Source organism: Chelonia mydas, chromosome 1, assembly GCF_015237465.2.
Source record: "Chelonia mydas isolate rCheMyd1 chromosome 1, rCheMyd1.pri.v2, whole genome shotgun sequence".
Lineage (NCBI taxonomy): Eukaryota > Metazoa > Chordata > Testudines > Cheloniidae > Chelonia > Chelonia mydas.
Genome location: NC_057849.1, coordinates 8,844,755 through 8,869,399, shown reverse-complemented (window position 1 = coordinate 8,869,399; position 24,645 = coordinate 8,844,755). Strand labels below are relative to the sequence as shown.

At 56.4% G+C, this 24,645-nt stretch overlaps 2 protein-coding genes and 1 long non-coding RNA gene across 5 annotated transcripts; 1 reads left to right on the top strand and 2 right to left on the bottom strand.

Annotated features, from left to right (window-relative positions):
• Positions 1–2,221: 2,221 nt before the first annotated feature.
• LOC119567447 lies at positions 2,222–3,928 on the bottom strand. Of its 2 annotated transcripts, XR_005227486.2 has the most exons (3): positions 3,705–3,928; positions 3,221–3,344; positions 2,222–2,294 (listed from the first exon to the last, which is right to left on the bottom strand). It is a non-coding gene; the product is annotated as an uncharacterized LOC119567447 (long non-coding RNA). The 2 variants fall into 2 exon arrangements; XR_006285435.1 differs by lacking the exon at positions 2,222–2,294 and having other exon boundaries at positions 2,984–3,344.
• Positions 3,929–4,140: 212 nt separating this feature from the next.
• Positions 4,141–11,177, top strand: ANAPC15 (anaphase promoting complex subunit 15). Of its 2 annotated transcripts, none has more exons than XM_037913258.2 (4): positions 4,141–4,260; positions 8,385–8,444; positions 9,799–9,936; positions 10,680–11,177. In XM_037913258.2, exons 1-4 carry the CDS (start codon positions 4,156–4,158, stop codon positions 10,725–10,727), a joined length of 351 nt encoding a protein of 116 aa, XP_037769186.1. In that variant the 5' UTR covers positions 4,141–4,155; the 3' UTR covers positions 10,728–11,177. The 2 variants fall into 2 exon arrangements, with proteins under 2 accessions (XP_037769186.1, XP_037769117.1); XM_037913189.2 differs by having other exon boundaries at positions 4,145–4,500.
• Positions 11,178–14,700: 3,523 nt separating this feature from the next.
• On the bottom strand, positions 14,701–19,418 carry TOMT (transmembrane O-methyltransferase). Its single transcript, XM_007069983.3, has 3 exons — positions 19,157–19,418; positions 15,692–15,888; positions 14,701–15,146 (listed from the first exon to the last, which is right to left on the bottom strand). The coding sequence occupies exons 1-3, from the start codon at positions 19,416–19,418 to the stop codon at positions 14,826–14,828; spliced, it is 780 nt and encodes a 259-aa protein (XP_007070045.2). The 3' UTR covers positions 14,701–14,825.
• Positions 19,419–24,645: the final 5,227 nt, after the last annotated feature.

The window sequence follows — 24,645 nt, the reverse complement described above, 5'->3', positions numbered from 1 at the left end:
GATGTCTGGCAAGGGTGGCTCGTCAGCCCAAGCAAGTGAGGTGCAGCCCACCCAAGAATTCTCAAAAGCCACAACATCCATTTCGCATGTTCGCTTTTTTTTAATTGACTTGATAAATATCGACAGATTTAAGGGCAAATTCGGGGTGGATTTAAATGTCACAACTCACTCTCTGCAGTAGCCAAATGCCACCCCCCAAAATTCAAAGCATGTGGGGCTGCATGAGGTGCAAATCTTGGTATAGCGCCTCTCGTAGTTGCCTTGTTACCGTGGCAGTTCACCACACCCAGGAGTCACGTTATCGGGGCACTGCTGTGTAACCATAGCTTGGTGAGCCATGGCAGGATTGCAGCAGTGAAGCCTGGGCTGCATGGAGTTTGCAGCGGGCAGGGATGGGGCTGGCACGTCCTCAATGGGCCCCACGCATGGGCAAAAGGAGTTGATGCCAACACCCCGGGGCCACCTCATGCTCCCCCAGCCATGCCAACTTGAGTAGCAGTGACAGCTCCTGCTTCCAGGTCTGCCTGCTGCTTCTTCCTTCTAAGTAGCTGTTACATTATTCATTGTGTGTGTGTGGAGGGGGGAAATCGGTATTTTGTGATTTGTTCCTCACCTGTCAAAAAAGCCAGGCACCACCACAGTTGGCACAGCGAGGAGTCACACGGGTGCCGGAAACGAATGGACGAGGCATAAGCCACCCCCCAGGGGCATGGCTGGTGACGATTTGGGGGCTCTGGCTGCATTGCTTCTGACCTGGGGGTGACTTTGTGAAATTGTGTCACGAAATGACTGGGTTGTGGGAAACCTCCCTGCCCGGACTGTAGTCAGTCATTGCCGGTGTGCACGTGTGGTCTTTCAGTGTACTGCCCTAGCTCTGCACAGACAGCCGACGCGGCACACCTCGACCAAACGGCCCAATAAAACCACAGATCCGTTTCAGTAGCGAAGGCGCCCGGCCGGGTCTATTGTCGATGACACACGGTCCTAGTATCCTGTCGACTCTACAGAACCACTGAGCCATGTATGCCCGTTACAATGGACCAGCCCTGTGAATGGTGGGACTTTCCATTCCCGCCAGGCCAGACAAAGACACCCCCTCCGAGACCTCTTTATACCTCGATACAAACAAGTTACGTGTTGCCTCTCTGACGCGGTTAGTTACCACCCGTTACCTTGTACATGTTGGTTCAATGAGAACATTTCTATCCATCACCCTGTCATCCTGACCTTATCTTTAAGAGGGGTCAGCATGTTCCTGTTATCTTTGAGGAGTGTGTTTGTACCGTATTAGGTATCAGGGTGTTCTGGTACCACACTTCTGGAATGTCCTTGTGTGAGTGGTGTGACGTTCACCTGGTGTTATCTGGACCGGTGATCTGCTAGGTCACTCCAATCCTTGACTCTGGGAGCCAGCCTTGCCCTGCTCTGCTGTGAGAACCCCCACTCCTGGGCTGGTCACGCACAGCCTCTGGCATGTAAGCTGCTCCCAGCTACGTGAGTGAGCACTTTTGGCCAGCCGCTGCTTGGATTGTGCAACCAAATGACACTAGCCAATATCTCCAGTCCCAGACACAACCCTAGGAACCTCCATCTTGCAGTGTCCAGTTATGCCAGCTGGATGCGGCAAGCTTACATGAGTTTGTCAATTTAACAAAGAAATTGATATGCACCTGGCTTGTTATCCCAAGGGGAGTCTCTGACATGCTTCAAATCAAACACACTGCTTCAGGTAGAAGAAACAAACAAATTTATTAACCACAAAATATAGATTTTAAGTGATTAGAAGTCAAAGCACAACAAGTCAGATTTGGTCAAATGAAATAAAAGCAAAATGCATTCTAAGTGGACCTTAACACTTTCAGTGCCTTTTCAAACTTAGATGCTTCTCACCACAGGCTGGCTGGTTGCCCTTCAACCAGGCTCTCCCCTTTGATCAATGCTTCAGTGGCTTGGTGGTGGTGTCTGTAGATGGAGGTGGAAAAGAGAGGAAGAGCCTGGCAAACGTCTCTCCCTTTTACCATTTTCTTTCTTCCCTCCTGGCTTTGGCCCCCCCCCCCCTCAAAGTCAGGTGAGCATTACCTCATCGCAGTCCCAAACTGACCAAAGGAAGGGGGGTGACTCACTCGAGAGTCCAACAGATCCTTTGTTGCTGCCTAGGCCAGTGTCCTTTGTTCCTGTGAGGCTGGGCTGGGTTGGGTTTGTCCCATACCTGCCCTGATGAGGTGTAAATTGCACTTCTGCTCTTGGAGAGTTTTGCCTGCGCTTGTTTTAAGCCATGAGGACACATTTTCAGCCTCATAACAAAAAAAAAAAAAAATTACAACCTATAACATTACTATGACAGCATGCTCAGTGCATCATGAGCCTTCCAAAGACACCCGACATGACTAATTTTTGCACTGGATACCACACAATCATATTATAAGGATGACCATGGAGGTGCTGGGTGTCGTCCCCCCCCGACCCCGAGGTACAGATCATCACAAGTGGCCCGTGCTTAGCACTTCTCAGGAATGTTTGTGTTTTTGCAATACCAGCCTTGTCCTTGCCAGGTTCTGTGAACTTGCAAGCAGGCATGTTTTATAACAGGGCCTGACTTCTGCTCACAGCCTGACTCTTACTACCTTTGCTTCATAGCAGCAGGGCTCGACCACTACTTTAGTTCAAACCTTGGGCCCCATACTGGGTCTCTCACACCAGGCCTCATGTCTCAGGCTCTCTTTCCACTACACTGGGATCCCCCAGAAGTTAGCAGGGCTGCGTCAGGCCGGAGACAGGGGCCCAAACCACTGCACCATCCTGCCTCATCCCAGCTGTCCACCGCGGGACATTCAAGCCCCACAATCATCTCACGGGAGTAAAGAGCATTCTGGACAAGACACCATCCCCTTAGGCATCGTGCCCTCCTAACCTTGCAAATCCAGTGGGGCTGCCCGAATCTGAAAGGACAGCACTGTAAACCCCATGGGCCTGTTTCTGTCCGAATGAGCCAAGGTATTTATTCATAACTAGCCCGGATTGTCAAAAGCACTTTACTAACTGACGGATCTCCAACACCCGCCCAGGAAGTAGGGAATACAGCTCCTTGCTCATGCCGAGCTCACTAGACCACGACTCTCTGGGTGCACCTGGCTCACTTGCATCTGAGCGCACCAGGTCCCAACACAGTCCACACCCCCCGCACACAAGCCACCAGTGGCCAGCCACGACGAACTTTTACCATGTCCCCGGATTGCCATGTTACAGCTCCCAGACGGGGGTGCACTGCACAATCGCCTGGGCCGCGGGCCGGCGGCGGAGCGCGCTGGTCTTTGCTGGCAGCCGTAAGGTTTTGCTGGGGTTGGCTACGGAACAGAAAAGGAAATTAGCCGCAGCAAGAAAACACCGTTAACTCTTTCACTGGCCAGCTGCTGCTCGGGGGCAGCCCCCGTCGCCATGAATAAACTACCACCTCCAAACTACCAGCGGGCCGCCCAGCTCCTGCTGGAGGCGGCTCAGGCCCGGGCCACAGGGCGGGCAGGGACCTCAGGGGGCCTCCAGCCCCCGGCTCGCAGCAGGACCCGCCCCAGCCAGTGTCGGGCCGGGCCGGCTCACAGCGGGCTCCCCCCTCCCCGGGAATGATCATAACGGACGGGGCGCGGCACAGCCCCCCCCCCCCGCGGGCTCAGCCCCCGGCTCTGAGGGCCACCAGCGGCGACCCTCACCGTGGCCTCGTGACGAGCGAGGCAGAGCAGGGCTCGGAAGGGACCGAGTTCAAAGCTCGGTGCGGCTGCTGGCCGGCGGCCAGGTCACCGCCCCCTGCCTCAGTTTCCCCATCTCTCGCAGCGGGGGGCGGGGGAATTCCCGCCCGAGCCCAGCCCGGGTGCCGCGGGACCCTGCGCGCGGGAGCAGCCCCCCCGCCCCCGCCGGGAATGTAACCCCGCCCCCCCCCGCTCACAGCCCCCCCGTCACGCGCAGCGCGTGGGGCGGGGCGGGCCCCAACAGCCTCGGGGGGCGGGACCTGCCCCACTTCCGGCCGCCGGCGCTGCCCCTGACAGGCGCTTCCGGCCCCCCCCGCCCGCGGACCCGAGTTGAGCGACGCAGCCCAGACACGCCCCGCCGGCGGGGGGGCCGCGATTTCTCGCTGCAGTCACGGCGCCTCCCCGAGCACGGCGCATGCGTGAGGGGAGGGGCTGCCGACTTCCACTCGGTCACTTCCGGCGCGCGGGAGGATATGCTTCCGGGTCACGCGCCTTGCTCTCGGCCCGGCTCTGGTGTCCGGTGAGTGGAGCCGGCACGTGCCGCTCCGCCTGACTCACGCGTGGCTCCGGAGCTGACCCGGAAGCCCCGCCCCCCGACGCCCCGCCCCCTCACGCGGGTGTGACCCGCCCCTCCCCCGCCATGTCCACGCTCTTCCCCTCGCTCTTCCCGCGCGTCACCGAGTCCCTCTGGTTCAACCTGGACCGGCCCTGCGTGGACGAGAACGAGCTGCAGCAGCAGGAGCAGCAGCACCAGGCCTGGGTGAGCAGCGGGGCCCTGGAGGTGGGGCCGCCCCTTGGCGTCGCCGGCCCGGGCTCCGCTCTCCCGCCGCGTCCACACGGCAGAGCCTGCGTCGGCCCAGCGCCCGCGGGCGGCGCGCTCCTGGCGGGGCGGGAGCCCCCTTCCCTCGGGGGGCGTGGGGCTCCGACGGCGCGTGGCTTCCCCGAGCCCTCGGGGCCGGCCGGGCGGCGGGCGGTGCCTGCAGGCGCCCGTCCGGCCCGTCCTCGGGGGCTAGCGCCGGGTGGCTTCTGCGGTTCCAGCTCAGATGACTCACGTCGTGGCGCTTCCATCGTTTCCCCTGGGAGGCCCGGAGACCGGGCTGCCAGGACGCTTATCCTGAGGCGGAGGCTGGTTCTGGTCTGGCTCTGCTCGTCACGCGCCACCCGGCACAATTCCTCCCCTGCCTTGGGGTTCGCCCCCTTCAGACCTTAGCCCCTCGGTAAGGTCTCTCACGCTGTTCTGAGCAGGTTGCCCGAGGACAACGATGTTTTCTGGGCGGTTACCAGCGACTAAATTTTAAAAAGTATTTCGGTGTCCAGTGGGTTTTTCAAATGGATCTAGGTGCCCAATTCCCCTTGATGGCACTGGGGGTAGGAGCCCGAAGTGCTTTTGAAAATCCCACTAGATGCCTAAATACCTTTAAAATATTTTAAACGAGTGTCACTCATGGCTCATGTCCTTACTTTAAACAAACAAATCATAACATAACCATGAAGCTAGTGACTATAACTGAACTGATGGTCACTCAAAAGACACTGTCAGATCAAGGGTTTTACGCAACCTACAATCAACAGGAATGTCTGTGACTATTTTTAATTCAGCTGATAAGTCTGTGGTTTTGATCAGCATTAAATGTTCCCTTACAGCATTCGCAATCCAAATAGCATAGCCTTATGTTGGTCCATGAATCCAGTAATAAAACTGACTAGCTTCATTTTCATCATCCTGCCTGGGTGAAATGCCAAACTAAAAAAAAAACCCCAGCATCATAGCATGATAAAAAGTGAACGCCATGGTTCTCTCATTGGGTTTCTAATGCATATGTCAGAGTACGATTGAGGTGCCACAGTTCCTGTTTGAAAGGAGGTTTAATGATCTGCAGAGGTGATATTAACATGCATTTTTAAATTCAGATTCTTTTAATGATTCATGATAACAAGAAGGATGATGCCCAACATCCTGGAAGCCGGGAGCTGCCTCCTGTCTGTCAGCTTTGCTCCCTGCTCTGGGCAAACTCTGCATGGCAGCAAGGAGGAGTCGGAGCTGAAGCTGCCACCAGTGGAGGCTGTGGGGAAGTTTTGGGGCTGGCTCCCACTCGCCACCCTAATAGTGCATGCTACCCAAGTGCCCCTGCCCATGTAGCCCCAGGGAGGCTAGTGGGGAGCAGAGACTGGAGCGGGGATCAGGGGGCTGCCCTGCAGGGAGCGGGAGCAGCCAGGCTCTGCTGAGCAGAGCTACCAGCATTTTAGCTACCTGCTGGTGTGCACAGTCATTCCTTCTGCTTTTGCTGAAGTCCAAAGTGCTACTGGCCTCACACCACAGATTCACCAAAATCTGGCTGTGCTCTTGTTACCAGGAAGCAGCTCCCTTTGCAAAAAGCTTTTTCTGATTGGTCTCTCTTAGTGTACTTGCAGACTGTTGAAATAATGGGTTAATGCAAATAGCAGGAGTTCAGGTCAGCAAAGGGAAGTGTGGGTTCCCTTTGCACTAGAGAGCAATAGACAACTCCACAGATTGTCGGCATAAAGAGGTCTAAGGAAGTTTCTCCAAGGAACTCTGGGATACATCCGGAGGACTTCTGGGACCTGAGTCAAGCCAGTGCCATGTGCTCACAGGAAAGCAATAGGGCTCAGACCCTGCGTCCCAACTTAAAATGGGATTGGACCCTCCAGCCCTGCAGGGTCCTGGGACCCTAGGTTCAAGCCTCAGGGTTAGCACAATTGGTGTGTGGACGCAAGGGGGATTCGGCTTGAGCCAGGCTCAAGCCCGGTTTACACTGCTTTGCAGACATACCCTTGGGGAGCTGCGCCAATGACAGCAATGGTGGGAAAGGTACTATGGGTACAGCCCAACACTGATCAGCACCTTGGGACCAGAAAGGTGTTGAGAAACAGGAAGGAGTTCAGACATACCTACAGAGGCCGAAGTGGGATCGCTCTGTGAAGGGACTTGGGTGCAACAATGCTTCATGAGGCAGGTGGGAAAACCATTGTGAAGACGTTCAGGAAAACTCTGAGAGGGAGCTGGGACAGGCCCTGGAGCAGTCTCCAGAGGGATGCGGCGATGTATTACAGAAGCCAGGGATTACAACGGTGGAAGCGTCATTGCCCGAGTCACTTCCAACTAGACTGTTCAGAGCATTGGAGAAGTGACTCGGGACCAATCCTGCTCTGGCCTAGGGGAGCTGGGACACCTAATAGGGCATTTCCCCGTCTAATGGTCATCATCCTTTTTCCAGAGCTCTAGATCGCATACAGCCAAGCCTAGATTGCAGATTTTAGACCCTGCTCCTGCTCCCACGGAGCCGTCTCAAAGTAGAGCAGGGAGCAGCATTCCTTGTGCTGCATTGGAGCAAAATGCCTTCTTGTTTGTGGGCAGCCAGCGTCACGGTTTAGTGGACAGAGCTGAGAGTCAGGAATTCCTGGGTTCTAACCCTGCCTCCTTCTGTGGCTTCTCTTTGCTTCAGTCTCTGCATTGGCTAGAACATGCTTAGCAGGGTTGGGAGACCTCGAAGGATTGTGCTGCAGCAAGGGGCGTCCGTGATCCAGTGCTGAGCTGATGATGCTGCGGAGCTGGGCTGCAGGGAGAGCCCTTGTTCGGATGAGATGTACAATCAAGGCCCTGGTCGCTTGTGGTCTTTATATTCCCCCTGGCAGTTTTAATAAGAGTTGTTTTGTGAGCCCCAGGGCCTGTGGGTAATCTCTAATTCAGCCTGTGGTTTCAGTTGAATACAGTCTTCTCCATTTGCTGGCCTAAGCACATAACACAAGGCAACTTTTTAAGCAGCTGCCACCCAGAAGTGGCTGCATTTCAGCGGCAGGTGAAGTGATCTTTCTCCTTGAATCTTTCATGACCCAAGAGCTGCAGATTACTTAGCAATTGGCATAATGGATCAGTCAGTTGCTCCATCTACTCTGGTGTCCTGCCTCTGCCAATAGCCGCTTCCGGATGCTTTAAAGGAAAGGGTATAGACCAGAGGTGGGCAAACTACGGCCTGCGGGCCACATCCGGCCCATGGGACCGTCCTGCTCAGTCCCTGAGCTCCTGGCCTGGGAGGCTAGCCCCCGGCTCCTCCCCTGCTGTCCCCCTTCCCCCGCAGCCTCAGCACGCTGCGTCACCGGCGCTCTGGCCCACCGCTCCTGCTGGGCAGTGCGGTGGCGTGGCTGCGAGCTCCTGCCACTCTGAGCGGCGTGGTAAGGGAGTGAGGAGGGGTTGGATAAGGGGCAGGAGGTCCTGGGGGGCAGTCAGGGGACAGGGAGCAAGGGGGGTTGGATAGGGGGTGGGGTCCCGGGGGGCGATTGGGGCAGGGGTCCCAGGAGGGGGCTGTCAGGGGACAAGGAGCAGGTCGGGGGGTTGGATGGGTCAGGGGTTCTGAGGGTGGGCAGATAGGGGGCGGGGGCCAGGCTGTTTGGGGAGGCACAGCCTTCCCTACCTGGCCCTCCATAAAGTTTCGCAACTCCAAAGTGGTCCTTGGGCCAAAAAGTTTGCCCACCCTGGTATAGACTTATTGTGCAATACCTTCCTGGGGAAAACCAAGGCTGGTTTTTATCCCCCTACGACGCTTGATGTGCAGGGTACTGTACTGAGGCATTGTGTAGCATCAGCTTTTTCGGACTGACTTTCCTCTGTCTGTTTTCCACCCCCAGCTGCAGAGTATTGCCGAAAAAGACAATAATTTGGTCCCTATAGGAAAACCTGCCTCCGAGGTAAGAATCCTGACACCCTTCTTCTGTGCTATAGGGTTTTGGTTGTTAAGAAGGGAAGACCAGGATCTGGAGGTTGTGCGGTTAACAATCCAGTGTGCTGGGTTTTTAACTCGCTAAACAGGTGCACATCACTTCCTGCTGAGGATTCTGGGTAGTGTAGTCCAGTGGAGCGCTCACCTGTGCTGAGTACTATAACTACAGCCCCGTGACATTATTTTTATTGTTTGTTTTTTTTGCCGGGGGGGAGGGGAATTTAGTGTTGTTCCATTTTACCCATGTGGGAGGCAGGGGAAATTGGGGCCTGCCTCTGGGGGGAGTTGGGAAGCCCTGAGGGGGCAGGGCATTGGGTCTTGCGTGATGGGGAGAGACCCAGGGGGGTTGCAGGGCAAGCCCACCCCACAGCAGCGCCTCCTGTCCTGCTTGACTGGGCCCGGCTCCCTGCTTGGAGCATTGCAACACGGCCCACAGGGTCGCAGTGGCTCCCGGGGTCAGCATTGCTGAGGTTTGGCCCGGCCGCCCCTCCGTCGTGATGACAGTGGGGTGGCCAGGCCAAATTTGAGTGAGTGGCGCTGCAGCCCTGTGTACCTGGGCGCAGTGTCAGGCCCAGCCCCTTGGGAAAAGACCTGCCTCTGCAAATGAGTGAGTTTGTTTTATCTTGTGTTTGTTCCTATTTGCAAAAAAAACCCGGGGCCCTAACTACAACTAGAGCTGCCTCTAGAGGGCGTTGGAACGCTCTGTTCATGGGTGACTGCCGGGGCTCCTTGGGGGTCAGCTCAGCTCCAGTTAGAAGCTCCCAGTGATCTGGAAAATGCCGAGACCCTCCTCTCCTACCTCAGGCTGGGAGCACCAGGGAGGCCACACGCTCAGCCCACAAGGTGGAGGGGTTCACTGTATTCCCGCTAGCCCCCTCCTCTGGAAAGGAGGTCTCCATGAAGCGAGACCCTGGCCAGGAAGGGGGCGAGATTCCCCGCTAGGAAGCAGGGTGAATGGGAAGTGATCTGCTGTACTCGGCGACTCTCCTGTGTTCGTCAGTGGTGCGGTTCCTCCGGGGGTTTGGTGCTGAGTGGGGAGGGAGTGTCTCCAGTTCCGCACCAGGGGAGGTGAGCTGGTAAGGTGGGCGTGGAACTACAGGCTGTGGGAGATCTGTGGGCCCCAGTGTGTGGGTACGTGAGCCGGGAGGGAGAGTGCTGCGGGAGCTGAGGGCACTGGGTGCTGGGGCAGGGGGTGCTGGGCCAGAGGATGGGTTGATCCCTAGGGTTGCGGGAGGGAAAGCCAGGCCGCGGGAGGCAAGAGCTGGGGGAATGGGGCGGTGCTGCAGGGGGCTGACAGCTGTGGGTTACCCTGGCGTCTGCAGCATTATGATGAGGAGGAAGAGGAGGATGACGAAGACGACGAAGACAGCGAAGAGGATTCTGAGGACGACGAGGACATGCAGGACATGGACGAGATGAACGATTATAACGAGTCCCCGGATGACGGGGAGATCAATGAGGTATGTGGGGGTGGGGCCTGGTGGACCTCAGCAACCGAGCCACGCTCGCATCCACAGATCCCAGTACGTGGGGACACATGCAGAGAGGTGGCTGGGGAGCGCCACACCACCCAGCTACCTCCATCCCCCAGCAGGGAAAGCAGCGATACCCAGGCAGGCTCCTTCTGGGGAGCAGGACAGGTCAATCTGAGAGTTTCCCTAGTACCCCTGCACCCCACACGAGAACGAGCCTGCCTGATCATCCAACCCCAGCTCCAGTCTCTGTTCCTGACACTGGGCTTTTCTCCGGTGGAACAGCCTGCACAGATCCCTCCCCAGTGCCTCATAGGACCCCCCCCATCGCAGGGGTCTCCAGGCAGCCTCCTCTCGCTTTCTCAGCCCTGCTGGCAAATCTCTCCCGCCTGCTGTGGGAGCCCTGGCGGGAGCCGGGAGAGCTCCAGGGATTGGTATTATTTCCAGAGACCGGTAGTATGGCCGAGCTGTCTCGGTGAGTTTTCCAGTCACCCCCCGGGAGCTGGGGAATATCACTGTCCCAGTCTGACAGACAGAGGCACAAAGATGCTGACTTGTCCCAGGTCACTTAGCAGTGGAGTTGAGTATAGAATCCAGGAGTCCTGCCTCCCATTTCCTTTCTCTCCCTCCCACAACACATCCCTTCCGAGAGCCAGCCTCCCTGGGGGCTATCCGCTGGGAGCGGACCCGCGAAAGATGAGGGATTGTCCTTCCTGTGTCATTTGCCCAAGGTGGACATGGAAGGAGCTGAGCAAGACCAAGACCAGTGGATGATCTGACCCAGCTGCATCTTGACCAGGTTAAAGGCTGCTGGCGTCCGCTGGAGCCGAAGGAGGGTAGGAGAACTCTCCCTTCTGGCTTGGCATTGCCTACAGGCATCAGATGGGACGGCTCATCAGTGCAGGGTCTGATGGACAGCAGCACTTGGAAGCCCTGGTTAGGGAAGTGTCCCCACTGCTGTCTGTCTCGTGATTATTTTGTGAACGGTGCGTGGAACAGAATCTGGCTCAGCCTCTCGCCCCACAACGGAGCCAGCTGGAGAGAAGCTTTCGGTCTCGGCACCTGCCCATGTTACCACCTGGCCTGTGCCAGGGCAGCTACTGTTAACATACAGCTCTACATGGGATCACGGGACGGCCAGGGTGGGACAGAGCAGCCGGGGCTGGCTTTGTGCGTCTCTGGCTCTCACAGAAATGTGGGGTTTTCCAATAAATAACACTTCAAAACAATTCTTTGAGGTTTTTTATTAGTAGTATTACAGTAGCACCTAGAAGGCCACCCAAGATTAAGGCCTCAGTGTGCTGGGTGCTGTACGTATATTTAGTAAGAGACAGTCTCTGTCACTTCATATAAAGGGGAGCCTCCCTGCATAGTGCCGGTGACCCAAGGAGCAGTTCTCATTTCACCTAATGGAGAGTAACCGGGATGCTCACCCATCATTTCATTCCCAGAGTGACTCATCAGAGAGCAGTTTACCAAGACCAGTGTAATGTCAGACAGCTCAGTTCTATCGCGCTGGGCCAGGAAGTCCCCGGCAACCAGACAGTTTAGCTCAGCAATAAGTGGCCTGTCAGTGGCTTTGTTACAGTCCAAATAACAGACAAAACCAACATGTTTCTCATGGGTTGGCTCACACGGTCACATCTGGTCAGCAGCCTTTGCAGTCAGGATGCCCTGAGATAGGCCCCGATTGCCATGAGGCAGGAGCACGGTGCATGAGTCGTGTAGATACGGGTGTGACGTTACATCCCATATTCTTAACAGAAATATGGTTATGATACAAATATGGTATACTCAGAGATACTTTATGCAAGATGGGTCTCATATGATATCATTGGAAAGGTCATAATTTACTGAATGTGTGTATCCAATTTGTATACATGTATCGGAAGCTGGGAATATTGACCATGAAGCCAAACAATGTTAGTGGTTGGTTGAGGAAATGCACACAAGCACAAGGATTACCCCAGGAACTGTGTGCAATAGAAACCTCTCAGAGAGAGCTTGACACAATGGGAACTGTTTAACCCCGGTCAGATAGCTCTACACATTGGGAACCGTTTGACCCAGGTCACAGCAAAAAAGCTTTCCAGTAAGTGGGGGGAAGATATAAAAGAGGGACAATGACAATATGAGGGGTCCTCACTCTGTCTACAACAACACAGTTGAAAACATCTGAGGAACAAAGACTGAACTGTGAGAAGTGATGGTCCCAGGCTAAGAAAACCTGGGAAAGCCAAGGCAACTTTGTGCCTTAAGAATTTGCTAGCCTGTTTATCACTCAGGGTGAGAATTTGTTAATTTGTATCCTACCTATCTAGTGTGTTAAGGATGTGTGTTAAGCTCAGTCTGTGGCTTTTGTTTATTTACTCAGGTAATCTGCTTTGTTCTTTTGCTGTCTCTTTAACCACTAAAGATTTACCTTTTGTGCCCATCACAATGGGCCCCAGTAATAAAGCTCACTTTGGGATCTGCTTGGCCCCAAAGGCAGGTGTTTAGCTCCATCCATTAGAGAGGATGGGGAGAGACACCAAGGTTGGCTCCAGACCCAAAGCTGGGGGGTGGATGGATGTGGGGCTGGGTCGGTCCTGTCTCAAAAGGCTCACTAGAGTGTGCAGAAAATGCTTAGCACTTAGCCAAAGACTTCAAAGGGCTTTCAGTGGCAGCGCAGTGGGTAAGGTACTTATCTGCCCCAAGTTAAGAACATAAGACTGGCCATCGTGGGTCAGACCAAAGGTCCATCTAGCCCAGTATCCTGTCTTCCAACAGTGGCCAATGCCAGGTGCCCCAGTGGGAATGAACAGAACAGGTAATCGTCCAATGATCTATCGCCATCGCCCATTCCCAGCTGCTGGCAAACAGGCTAGAGACACCATCCCTGCCCATGCTGGCTAATAGCCATTGATGGACCTATTCTCCATGAGTTTATCTAGTTCCTTTTTGAACCCTGTGACAGTCTTGGCCTTCACACCATCCTCCAGCCAGGAATTCCACAGGTCGACTGTGCGTTGTACGAAAAAATACTTCCTTTGGTTTGTTTTAAACCTGCTGCCTGTTAATTTCATTTGGTGACCCCTAGTTCTTGTGTTATGAGAAGGAGAAAATAACACTTCCTGATTTACTTTCTCCACACCAGTCATGATTTTATAGACCTCTATGATATCCCCCCTTAGTCGTCTCTTTTCCAAGCTGAAAAGTCCCAGTCTTATTAATCTCTCCTCATACAACAGCCCTTCCATACCCCTTATCATTTTTGTTGCCATTTCTGAACCTTTTCCAAGTCCAGTATATCTTTTCTGAGATGGAGCGACTACATCTGCACGCACTAGTCAAGATGTGGGGCGTACCATGGATTTATATAGAGGCAATATGATATATTCTGTCTTATCTATAAGATACAATAGTACCTGAGCTCATCACGAGCCATAATGGATTTATCCTCACACACGCTAGGCACAGCAGTGCAATTATTCCCATTGTACAGAAGGGGAACTGAGGCACGGGGAAAGTGGAACCTAGTCCAAGCAAGTCCAGGGTAGAGCAGGAAATTGAACTCAGCTGTAAGTCCCAAATTAGCACCCCAACCCCTGGACCATCCTTCCGCACTGTAGGAGCTTAGCACCTTCCATCTACGATAGATCAGTCCGTATTTCACTCTAAACTCTGCTGTGTATCACCATCTCCTGTGGTCACAGTTAAGGTTACAGGGTGATATTTTGGGACTTATTTAAATATCGTGGCTGAAGGGTGAAGTGACTTTTAAAGCCTGAGAGAGGAGATGTGTCCCTCTGGCTTTACTGCCTGTTTTTTGTAAATGGGGTTCAGGAACCTTTTAACCCAGTGAGCCAGAAACAGAGCCCTGGCCTCCTGCCACCCTCTCTGGTGGCCTGGGCCGTGTGTGCTCCGGCCTGCTTGGCCCAGGGAGGCCAGCTGTTTGGCTGGTTCTCCTGAGTGTAGTCACTAGTCCATGTTCTCTGCTCAGGCCCATCTCCCAAGCCCAGCTGAACCATAGGGCTCAAGTGGCCCTGGGTAACAACGGCTGCCCCCTACATGAATGGTGCTCGTAGTAACTGGCATGGGGGTGGGGGGGCAGAGCAGGACAGCTTGGCGTCATTAGGGGGAAAGGTGTTGCTTCCTAGGGTGGATGCCCCCTGCCGGCCGCTTTGCTGCGCGCTGGGGGTGAGCCCAGCACTGCACAGGAACCCAGGAAAGACAAAGGCCCTGCCCCAGGACACCACAGGAGGCCCAGAGGAAGGGCCAGGCTTTCTTCTGGTCCTTGAAATCTCAAGAAAGGGAAAGTTTAGGGGAGGGATTTGAAATGGTGGCAGGGGGCCTAATGCCTGTGGGTGAGGGGCTAGGCCGGGGGTCCCAGGTGTAGGCGAAGGTATGAAGGCAGGAGCAATGGGAGCGGGGCGAAAGGTGGGGAGGAACTGGGGGCAAACAAAACCTGTTTGAGTGATGGCTGCAACCCGGGTGTGTGCGAGCGTGCGCCACTCGTTCATACAGTGCACCAGACCCATCAGGGAGACTCACGTTCCTTCCCAAACAGTGCAGTTTGCGTGGACCTGATTCTCATCTCACAGCCGTTGGTGTGAACGCAGAGTACTCTGGAGTCGCTCTGGATTCACGCCAGTGGAAATGAGAACAGACAGACCCTTATCTGTCCCTATGCGCACAGAGCAGAGACGGGCTCACGTGCAGATCAGGGGCAGTGTGGCGAGGCTGTACGCACGTGGGCACACACCCAGCCACAGCCTTTGTGCAGCTCTACATAGCCCCCAAGCCCAGACACCCCTCAGCTCTGGTGAAGCGCCGGCTGGACTCCTGGCAGGGCAGGACAAGGCCCAGCCTGGCAGCCCCACCTTGGCCGCGAGCGCTCAGTCCAGGCCAGTGTAGGTGAGTTCGGCCATGCCGTCGGGGATGGCCCGGAAGTACTCCAGGCTGGTCCTGTGCATCTTGCACTGGTACTTGCCACAGGTCTTGACGTACTGCAGGAAGTGGGGCGCGCCGGGGAAGACCACATTGTCGGCCACGATGGTGGCTCCCTCGAGCAGCAGGCCGTGGGCCTCCAGCAGCTGCAGGTCCCGCAGATAGCAGCGCTTCCAGTGGTCCATGAAGACAAAGTCGGCCTTGAGCAGGCCGTGCTTCTCCTTCAGCTGCGGGATCACCTCCTCCGAGGCGCCCACAATCAGCTCCACCTGTGCTGGGGAGAGGCGGAGGGTCAGCGGGGGGTCCCCCCAGTGAACAGCATGGCCGTCCTGCGGGATCCCACTGCACAGTGCAAAGCGAGGGGCCAACCAGCCTGGGATCGGGCCTTTAAAATGCAGCCGTCTCTGGGGCAGAATTCAGCAGCTTGTTCAACAGCCAACAGGAACACTGCTTGGCCGTTTGAGACAGGAAGTGGAGAGGAGTAGCTCGGCCTGTTGAAACCACAGGGGGACTGGAGGCAATTGGCACTCAGATCACACAGTCTGGGGAAGTGAGGCTATGAGATTGGGTGTTAACCAGTGTCTGGGCCAAATTCCGAGCCAAGGAATTCTGTTCTCCCTCCTGCAATTCCCCTGGCTGGGGCCGATGCTGGCTGCTGTACCCTTCACTTCCTGCCCCCTGGTGCTGGAGCAGAAAAGCTGCCGGGTTCTGCCCCCAGAGCCTCTCTCTCCTGGCAGCCTCTTTTCCCTGAGGCTAGTTCAGAACAAGCTGGGAGATGGGCCATGGAAGGCGCTGAGGAGAGGGAGCTACTCACAGTGTCCTCGTCGAAGCCCGCCAGGCGGATGACCTTCTCGGCCACTGCGGCATTGCGTGGGTCCATCTCCACAGTGTAGAGCCGGGCACCCATGGGCAGACACTGGGCCATGAGGATGGTGGCGTAACCACAGGACGTGCCCAGCTCTAGAACGGTGAGCGGCGTGTTCTCACAGATCAGACGGTCCAGGATCTTACCTAGAGGGCAGAAGGAGGCCTTTAGGTACTACGGCAGTCTCCGTGCTGAGTAATAATAAACCTTTGGCGCTCCTTGAAGGGCAGGTGCTAGAATAGGGCAAACTCTGAGTTTTCTTCACCGCCTTAAACGATTCCCCCACTCCTTGACTTTTTACAGCCTGGCCTGTGACTGGAACTTGGTTTACCAGTGGCTTTGCTCAATTCCTCGAGTAGATCCGATGAAGTGAGCTGTAGCTCACAAAAGCTTATGCTCAAATAAATTGGTTAGTCTCTAAGGTGCTACAAGTCCCCCTTTTCTTTTTTCTAGTACATCAGACTCTGTCCAGCAGAGGGCGATGGTGACACGTACGTAGCAGGTCTTATAAAATAGTCCCCATCCCTCCCACCTAGGGTGACCAGACAGCAAATGTGAAAAATCGGGACAGGGGATGGGGGGTAATAGGAGCCTATATAAGAAAAAGACCCCCAAATTGGGACTGTCCCTATAAAATCGGGACATCTGGTCACCCTACTCCCACCCATATCCCATTCCTCCCAGGAAAGCTCTAATGGGGGGTGATGCTGTAGGAGAGATTCCCCTCCCCGGCTCCCCTGCGTGAGTGAGCCGTGTTCCCAAGGGGAGAAAACCAGCTAACAGGGAATGCAGCCCCGACTGATGATGTCCCGCGTTATTCAAGGGGAGGCACTGGGTTAAGCACAGCCGAGCTTCCCCCACACACCACCCCAGCTGCTGGTGGGACTACGGGGATATCCTGGCCCTATAGACAGCAGGCAATTTCTCCCCCGACCCTCAAACACGCTCGCGCGCCTCCTGATGCCACAGCCCCATTCTCAGAGCGCGTCTGGCAGGTGGGTGCGTAATCACGGAGCGCTCTACTCTGTGCCGTGGGCTCCTGGCAGTGAAAGTCCAAAGGGTTTTGCAATGCTGGGAGCGCTGCCCTAAAGCGCCAGCGATCAGCCTGAGCGAAGAATGGGAGAGGCTGCGGCAGTCTCAGAAGGCAAGGAGTGTGCACTGCACATAGGGGACATTTACCTCTGGGACTCGGGGGCCCACACTAGCCCCAGGCGCCACATACCGTCTCAAAGCAGGGTTTAAGTGGGACTCCGGGGGCACTGGCTGTGACACTCCGCACCCCATACTCAGCGTAGTAATACGATTATGATATAATTATGATGCATCTTGTACAAGATATGTCATTGCAGCCAAAGACTGAACGGGCCGGGGAGGCTAATTCCCCTCTCCCCTAAACCGGGGTTCCTGCAGGTCCGGGGCAGGGAGGGGGGATACTTCACTGAGGCAGCTGGACACAGAGGCCCTGTGGTTCTCGCTGGCTCCCAGTGGCTGACGCAGCTTGTGCTGTTTAGTTTCCTGGCATGGCTCCTCCCTAAGGCCTGGGCTGGCATCTGTGGACGGGAGCCCCCGGGACACTGCACAGGCTGCCCCGACAGAGCGCTGCTGCCCTCCGGTCCCCTGAGGAAAGCCGTGGTCTAGGCTGGCCATAGTGAGTCAGCGCTGGGCCGGATCAGGTGTATTTGTTTCCTGGCACGTCCCTGGCATGTTTCCAGCGTCAGCACCTCCCTGGCACCTACTGGCAGCAGCCTGGGGCGGCTCTGTCCCCTGGGCTCAGCAGGCTGGAAACGAAACCCTCGGCCTGCAGCTCCTGGTATAAAGCAGGGCACCCTCCCACCTCCCCCACAGGGAGCACGGCTGATCGGGGGGTGAGCTTGGCCAGGCCAGCTTCGCCACACTGCTCCCTCTGTGGGAGCCAGGCACTGCCAGGACCAGGGACCCTGCCCGAGCTGGCTACTTCAGGCACCCGCAGCCCCGGGCTGGCTCCTTTTAGGGGGGCTGGGGCCTGTAGCAGGAAGGCTCCCTGGAAGTCAGTCTCAGCCTCCTCGCCAGGAACTCTCCCTCCTGGCGTGCTCACAGTAACATCCTGGCTGTGTGGGGCTGGGGCTGGCCTCTCCTGCCCAGGCCTGCTGAGAGGACATAGGGAGGGCCTAGCGGAGCTGCCCTCTAGGTCGAGGGTAGCTGCCCAGGGCTTGGGAGCCCAAGGAGCACGGTTCTAATCCCAGCTCCCCACATGGGAGCTTTCACTAGTGATTGTGTCTGGATGAGACACTCTCATCCTGTGCTATGGAGAGGCCAGGAGTCTGTTCTTCCCCCACCGTTCCTGCCGGCATCAGGGCTTCTGCTGCAAAACTCTTCCCCATGGAGCCATCTAGCCAGGATTCAAACCCCCAATCTGGTTTAGGTATAGCAGTGGCTTTGACCATTAGGCAGCATGCTCCTGGCTAACGGAGCTTGCTCTCCACAAGCCTTGGACGGGGGTAGCAGCTATTCTAGAGCCAGATCTATTTAGAGGGAAGAATCCTGCACAGGCCTGGCACGCTCAACCAACACCCACCGATAGCTCAAAGTTCCCTGGAGAACATGCATCAATTTTGGCTCAGGCTGGGAGGCGGTTTCTCAGGCCTGGCTCATGTGGAATCTGACTGGGCTAAAAAGAAGGACAGCGTCTGGGTGCTAAATGTTAATCCCCTGCACAGGTCTGTCCTGCCTGCCCGGTTCAAAGGGAGAACTTCAGCACAAAGACACCGTGATGAGCTAGCTAGCGGCCGTGTGCACCACTGCCCTGTGCTAGTTGGAGCCAGGTCTGCTCTCCTGCGTGTCATAAGCCCTATACTGCTCAGCTGCTAATGGGGATTCTCACTTGGCAGAGGTTGGAGCAGAAGGAGCTGTGTTGAAGCTCTGAGCAGTCACACTGGGCAGCACAGGAACGTAGTAAGCGTGACAGGCATGAGGGCCAGGCTGGTGCTGGGGCAGAAGCCCTGCTGTTGTCACCACAGTATATGATTCTGCAGGCAGTGCGCTGGGGCAGCACTGTATTAAGGCCCCAGTGTGGTGGTGAGGGGCTGCATAGGGCAGGAAGGGACATAAAACAGGTTACTTGTGGCCACTGATGCTCACCGGGTATGTCTCACACGAGTTGGGGGGGTTAAAGCATTCAGATACCAGGGATGGGCATGGTATAAAGACTTAATAGAATGGGACTGAACCCCCGTGTCCTGGCCAAGTTCCATCTGGGGTAATTACAGTACTTTTTACACCTCCCTGCATTGCTATTGGATTTGCTATTTCCCCCTCTCTTCCTGTCCCAAACGGGTCATGTGTCATTGCTGTGCGCTGTTGAACAGCTGCTGGGTTCCGCCCCAGAGGCGGCTGCATTTCAGTGCCCCGCCCACTCCGGGCTGGGCGAGCCCTTACCTTTGTGAGGCCCCACGTTGCTGAGGTACTCGCAGTGGTAGCACCACTGGTCGAAGGTCTCGAGGATGTGGTGGGGGTCGCCGGGGATGGCGTGCGTGAGGACGTACTGGAAGGCCCGCTCCTCCCGGGAGATGCCCGTCAGGCAGTCCTGCAGCCGGCGCACCAGCACCGCCCGGTAGAAGAGCAGGAAGTAGTGCCGGTAACGGATGATCAAGGTGACCAGGAACGGGATGAAGGCCAGAGCAACGGCTGGGGAGACCATTTCGGCAGCAGCGCAGAGCAGAGGGGGGGTGGGAGCCCCACAGACCTAGAGAGCAACGGGCGGGTGAGGGGGCCGGCGCACGGATCCGGCTGGGTGAGTGTAACCTGCCGGCCTGGGGTGTTACATAACCTCCTCGAGCGGCTGGCCCACAACAGCGGATAACAGCCTTCTACTGCTACTACCAGTGATTTCATACCCTTCGCTTGCTGCTTGTGAGCTCACCGGGGCGGGGATTGTCTCTTCCTAAAGCTTTGGAAAAGATTGTGAGATCTACCATAATACAGCTGAGGCATAACCTAGCTAACGGGGGCATGTGGGTATCTTTACGTCCCATTCCCCGCCCCCCCCCCCCCCGAAGAGCCCAGCTGCTTCGTGTCAGCGTCTGAGCAGAGCTGTCAACATGTGGAGATGTTTCACAAGGGGCAACCAGCCAGAATAAATTGCGGGGGGCGGGGGGGGCAATTAGGTTCCCAGCCCAGGGAGAGTCTGGTTGGGACTGGTCTGGCACTTTACACATATTAACTACTTAATTGCCATACCCCTCTCAGGTAGGTGCAATCCCCGCCCCATGTTGCAGATGGGGAAACTGAGGCACGGGGCCATTACAGCCACAGTCTCCAAACTTGGGCAGCTGAAGTGAGGCACAAAAACCCTGAGGTTTCTTAGGGGCTGGTCACCCCGCAGTTCCCACCAAAGCCGAGAGAAGCTGGAGGCGCTCGGCCCCCTCGGGATTTCAAAGCCTCTCTCTGGGCGCCTGTCTGAACGCCCCAGGACAGTGGCTCACGCTGCATCGTCTCTGTTACGGCGGGGTCGGGAGCCACTGACGCCAGCGGCTACCGTGACCAGCCTCAGCGCCGGGCTCAGGCCCTGGCTCAGCCCTCTAGCCGCGCTGCCTCTGGCCCTAGGGAGCGGCCCCTCGGGGGGGCCGGGTCAGGCTGGCTGCTCAGCAGAGGAGTGGGCTCACCGGCGGTAGGAAGCTCCCTGCAGCCCTACACCCAGGTGGCACCGACCCTACAGCTGTCCCCTTGCTACGGGAGCTTCCCCAAGACTCGGGGCCTGTGGATTTCCCAGGCCTGAGGGGACAGGGAGAAGATTTCAGCCTGCGTGACTTGCGTGGCTCCGCAGGAAAGGGCGAGGTGACGGCTCAGCCTGGGGTCTGCTCTCGCCTACAGCAGCGAGGGGCCCGAGAGGCTCCCTGGACCCAGTGCGTTTGTGCGTGACACTGAGAGCAGGAGCTCGCCGGTAGCTGTTTAAATGAACCCTGAGATTCTCCTTCACACGGATAAGAGTCAGGGGGCCCCCCAAGCCTTCCCCCCCCCCAGGCCCCGAATCTGGCTTTGCATCCGGAAATCCAATTACCAGGCTCCTCAGGAGTTCCTCCTGGCCCCCCCAAGATGGTGCTTAGCTTCCCCGTGTGTGTGTGTGTGTGTGTGTACACATGCCACGACAAGGGACAGAACACCACAACCAGGCGGTGTCTCGGTCACCCAGGGCCGTGCCCTCGGAGCTGTGGCTGGTCTCAGCAGCAAGGCCGCCAAGCGGGAACCGGGGCAGTCCTTGGATCGCCTAGGCTGGAGAGAGGCGGGGGTCCCTGAATCCCCAGGCTGACAAAGGGGGCGTGTGTGCCAAGCTCCGCTCAGCGTTGCTGACCCTCTGCCCCCTTCAGACACGTCCACACCCTGCCCTCCCTTCCCCAAACACCCCCATCTCCCGCCCCTCTCCCACCTCACTCACGCCAGGGCAGACGGTGTACCCAGAGGAGACGCTGCCCCTTGGATTCCCCCTCGGCCAGCCTCGGCTCCCCGCCCCACAGCTGTTCTGAGGGCCTTGCCCCAGTACCTGCTGCTGGGGCTGCCCCGTCTCCCCTGTTGCCCGCAGCTAGCGGGAGGTGAGCCGTGCGCCTACCTGGCCGTTCCTTGCCAGCCTGCAGCCAAGGGGTGGTCTGCTCCGCGGAGCCTTTCGGGCCCGGCTGGCAGCGAGAGACCAGCCCTCCCCCAGCCTTGCTACCCACTCAATTATTGATCGTGTTACCCAAGATGCGGCAGGAGCCCAGCTCGGGTTACTGGCCCCGTCTGTGCCGGCCGCGGCGCCGCCCCTTCGCCGGAGAGGGCCAGAGACAGCGACGCTGGGCTGAGCCCCCTGGCACTTTGCGGCAGACACCCCGGAAAGGGGTCCTTGTCTGACGGCTTCTCTAGGGGCACCGCAGCCCTTTCCGGGGATGCCCTGGGGAAAGGGCACCGGGCACATGGTGCGCCACTGCCCGGGGGGGTGGCAAAGAGCTGCGGGCACAGGGCAGTCAGCAGACGTTGCTGTCCAAGCTGCTGAATGCCGACGGTCCGTCCGGTTTGCACCGGCCACTTTCCACGCTGCGGGGGCAGATCCTACTCACGGCGCTTGGGCATTTCAAAGAACTGGGCTCATCGCCTGCCAGCCCCTCAGGGGGTCGGGTATCAGAATTAACGCCCTAGTGTAAAGCTGGGAACAGGGAGGTGAGGGGATATGCCCCAGGTCATGAAGCCAGGGTCTTATGCATCTGTCTTTGGGTTTTCTACAGCATCCATTGCCCTAGTATTTAAGTGCTTCCCAGGGAAATTACATCCGCCTGGCAAGGTTCCCAGCAGGTCTCCTGGAGGCTTCTGCTCCTTTCTCCTCCTGGGCCTGGCAGGAAATCCAGCGCAAGGAGGAGGCTCGTCATGCCCAGCAGTAGCCAGATGCAAACTTATTCCGCGGCCAAATCCCTCCCTGCCCTGACCCCGGCGAACGGTTTGGGCCCGATCCTCAGCCGGTGTCTCAGTGCAGCTCCACCAATGTCACATCGGTTTACACCATGTCAGAATCTGGCCCTGTACCACTCACTCCTGCGCCCTGCGGGTGGCATTGTCCCGGAGGGCACAACCGCCGGGGCAGGGCACGACGCACAGCAGGAGATGAGTCCTGCCCTGTCGATGAGAGGGCTTGTGGGGGCTCCTAAGGAAAGTCAGCCCTCCGCCCGCCAGAGTCTCCCAGACAAACCTCTGTGTCTTTGGTTTCCTGTCTGTCCTACAGGACTACTAACAATGTGTTGCGCTGTTTCATCGATGGAGCTCAAAGCACTTTACAAAGATGGAGTCACAGGCGTATCCCCATGTTACGAGTGGGGAAACTGAGGCACGGAGAGCTGGTTTAACTTGCCCCCAAGGCCTCATTGCAAACAGGAATCTGAAGGATTTGTGGTATTTCCAGGGCACACCTCCCCTCTGCAAGCCAGGTGTTTATGGCAGGTCCCCTGTCACCTAGTCCCTTTTATCTTACCCTTTCACCCTGTTTCCCACTATGAGATTTCCTATAGTCCAAGAGAGGCACTGTCTCTTTGGGCCCCCAGCTGTAACCACAGAGCCGATCCCCGCCCAATCTCTGTCTACGCCCCCCCATTCCCCGTCCCCCATCTCGGACAGGCACTGCCTCTTTGGGGCCTCAGCTGTAACCACAGAGCCGATCCCCCCAATCCCTGTCCACGCCCCCCCATTCCCCGCCCCCCATCTCGGACAGGCACTGCCTCTTTGGGGCCTCAGCTGTAACCACAGAACCGATCTGCCAGGCAACCTTTTAGGGAAGCTCCTTAATACAAAGCACAGCTGCCAAGTTTTGCACAGCGGCATGTGTGACATTTCTCAACAGTGAGCAAGTCCCAATCCTCCCCGCCCAGCCCCGTCCCTGTGAGCAGTGGGAGTAGGGTCTCCGGATGTTTCACTCCATAGTCTTTATGAAAATATGCTTCCTATATGAATATGACGTCACTGAGATATACTCAATGCCAGATGGCTCATGTGAGAGAGCGTTGGAAAGGTTCTGGCTTACTGACTGTGATTATCCATTGTGTTCACCTGGATCGTTTCTGTATCTGAAGTTAGGAATATTGACCATGTATCTGTGTCTCATCTATGCTGCTTTGGGTGACGCCCACTGGTAACATTTCAGATACAACCATGGGAAAGCCAGACAGGGCGGATGGTCCATCAGCGAGGACAAAGGGCTGTGAAAATCCTTGCCCTTCCTGTGGACACTCCATACTGCCCCACTCATGGACGCTGGGATACTACAGAGTCGGGTGTCTTGTCACCTGATACTAAACATTACCTGGGACTTCTTGTAACTTTCCGCTGGAAGGGAGGGGTTCAAGTTTGGGAAACAAAGGATTCCCAAGTAAATCCTATTTAAACTGGGGAGGAAGGCAAACGGGACTCCTCCTCTCCATGGCCTGTCTGCCCAAGAAGAAAGACAGCAAAAGCCCCCTGAAGGGAAGGCAATGGGAGTCCAAACTGAGACAGGGGTCTGAAAAGGAATATAACTGGAACTCTGAACCACAGAAATTTTGCAACCTACCTAAAAATAACATTTAGGGTGAGAATTTATATTTTGTAACCTGTTTCTTCAGTATATCTAGTTTAGTTTTCGTAATTTGCTTTATTTGGTCAGGAATCTGATTTGTTCTGTCTGTTATCTCTTATATTCACTTAAAATTCACCTTTTGTAGTTAATAAACTTATTGCTTATTTGCCATATAACCCAGTTTAAGTAATTTCTAACTGGTGGGGAGGGGGCAAGAAGTTGTGCCTATCTCCCTCCACATTGAGGGAGGGGGTGAATTTCATACAGCCTTTGGGTTTGGACCCTTTAAAGGGAGTGGGCAGTGTTGGCAAGCCCCTAAGGCTGCATCTTTCCAGAGCGACTCTCTGGCTCTCTGTGCAGCTGGGCGTGGCCCTGCCTGCGTGCTTGGCTGGAAGAGGCTGGTGAGCCGAGCCCAGCAAGGCCAGGTAAGGGAGACCCAGGCTGGCAGAATAGGCTGACTCAGTGGTACCCCAGCACATCAGGTGACACCCCAAAGAGCCAAAACCCATCACACCCGCTATCAGCAGCTTTCTTTTATATAGGTCACTATGCCCCGCCCCCCCCCCAAAATTGTCCCCATTTTTCACACTTGCTTTCTGGTCACCTTACGTGGGAGCAGTCCATGTCTGAGCCCCCACACTGGGCCACCCCAGCTCCCGCTGCTAGGGGTGAGGGGAGGTTAGAGAGTGTCACACATGGGGATGCATAAAACTCCCTCCCCCCATGAAAAATGAACTGGGGCCCCCAGTGCAGCCTCTTCCCCCCCAAATATGGGCAATTATTGCCCTTTTGGCCTCTCTGCATGCCCCCCAGCTTTCCTGCTTCAGCCCCCTGCCCGACCCTTACACCCTCCTGGAGG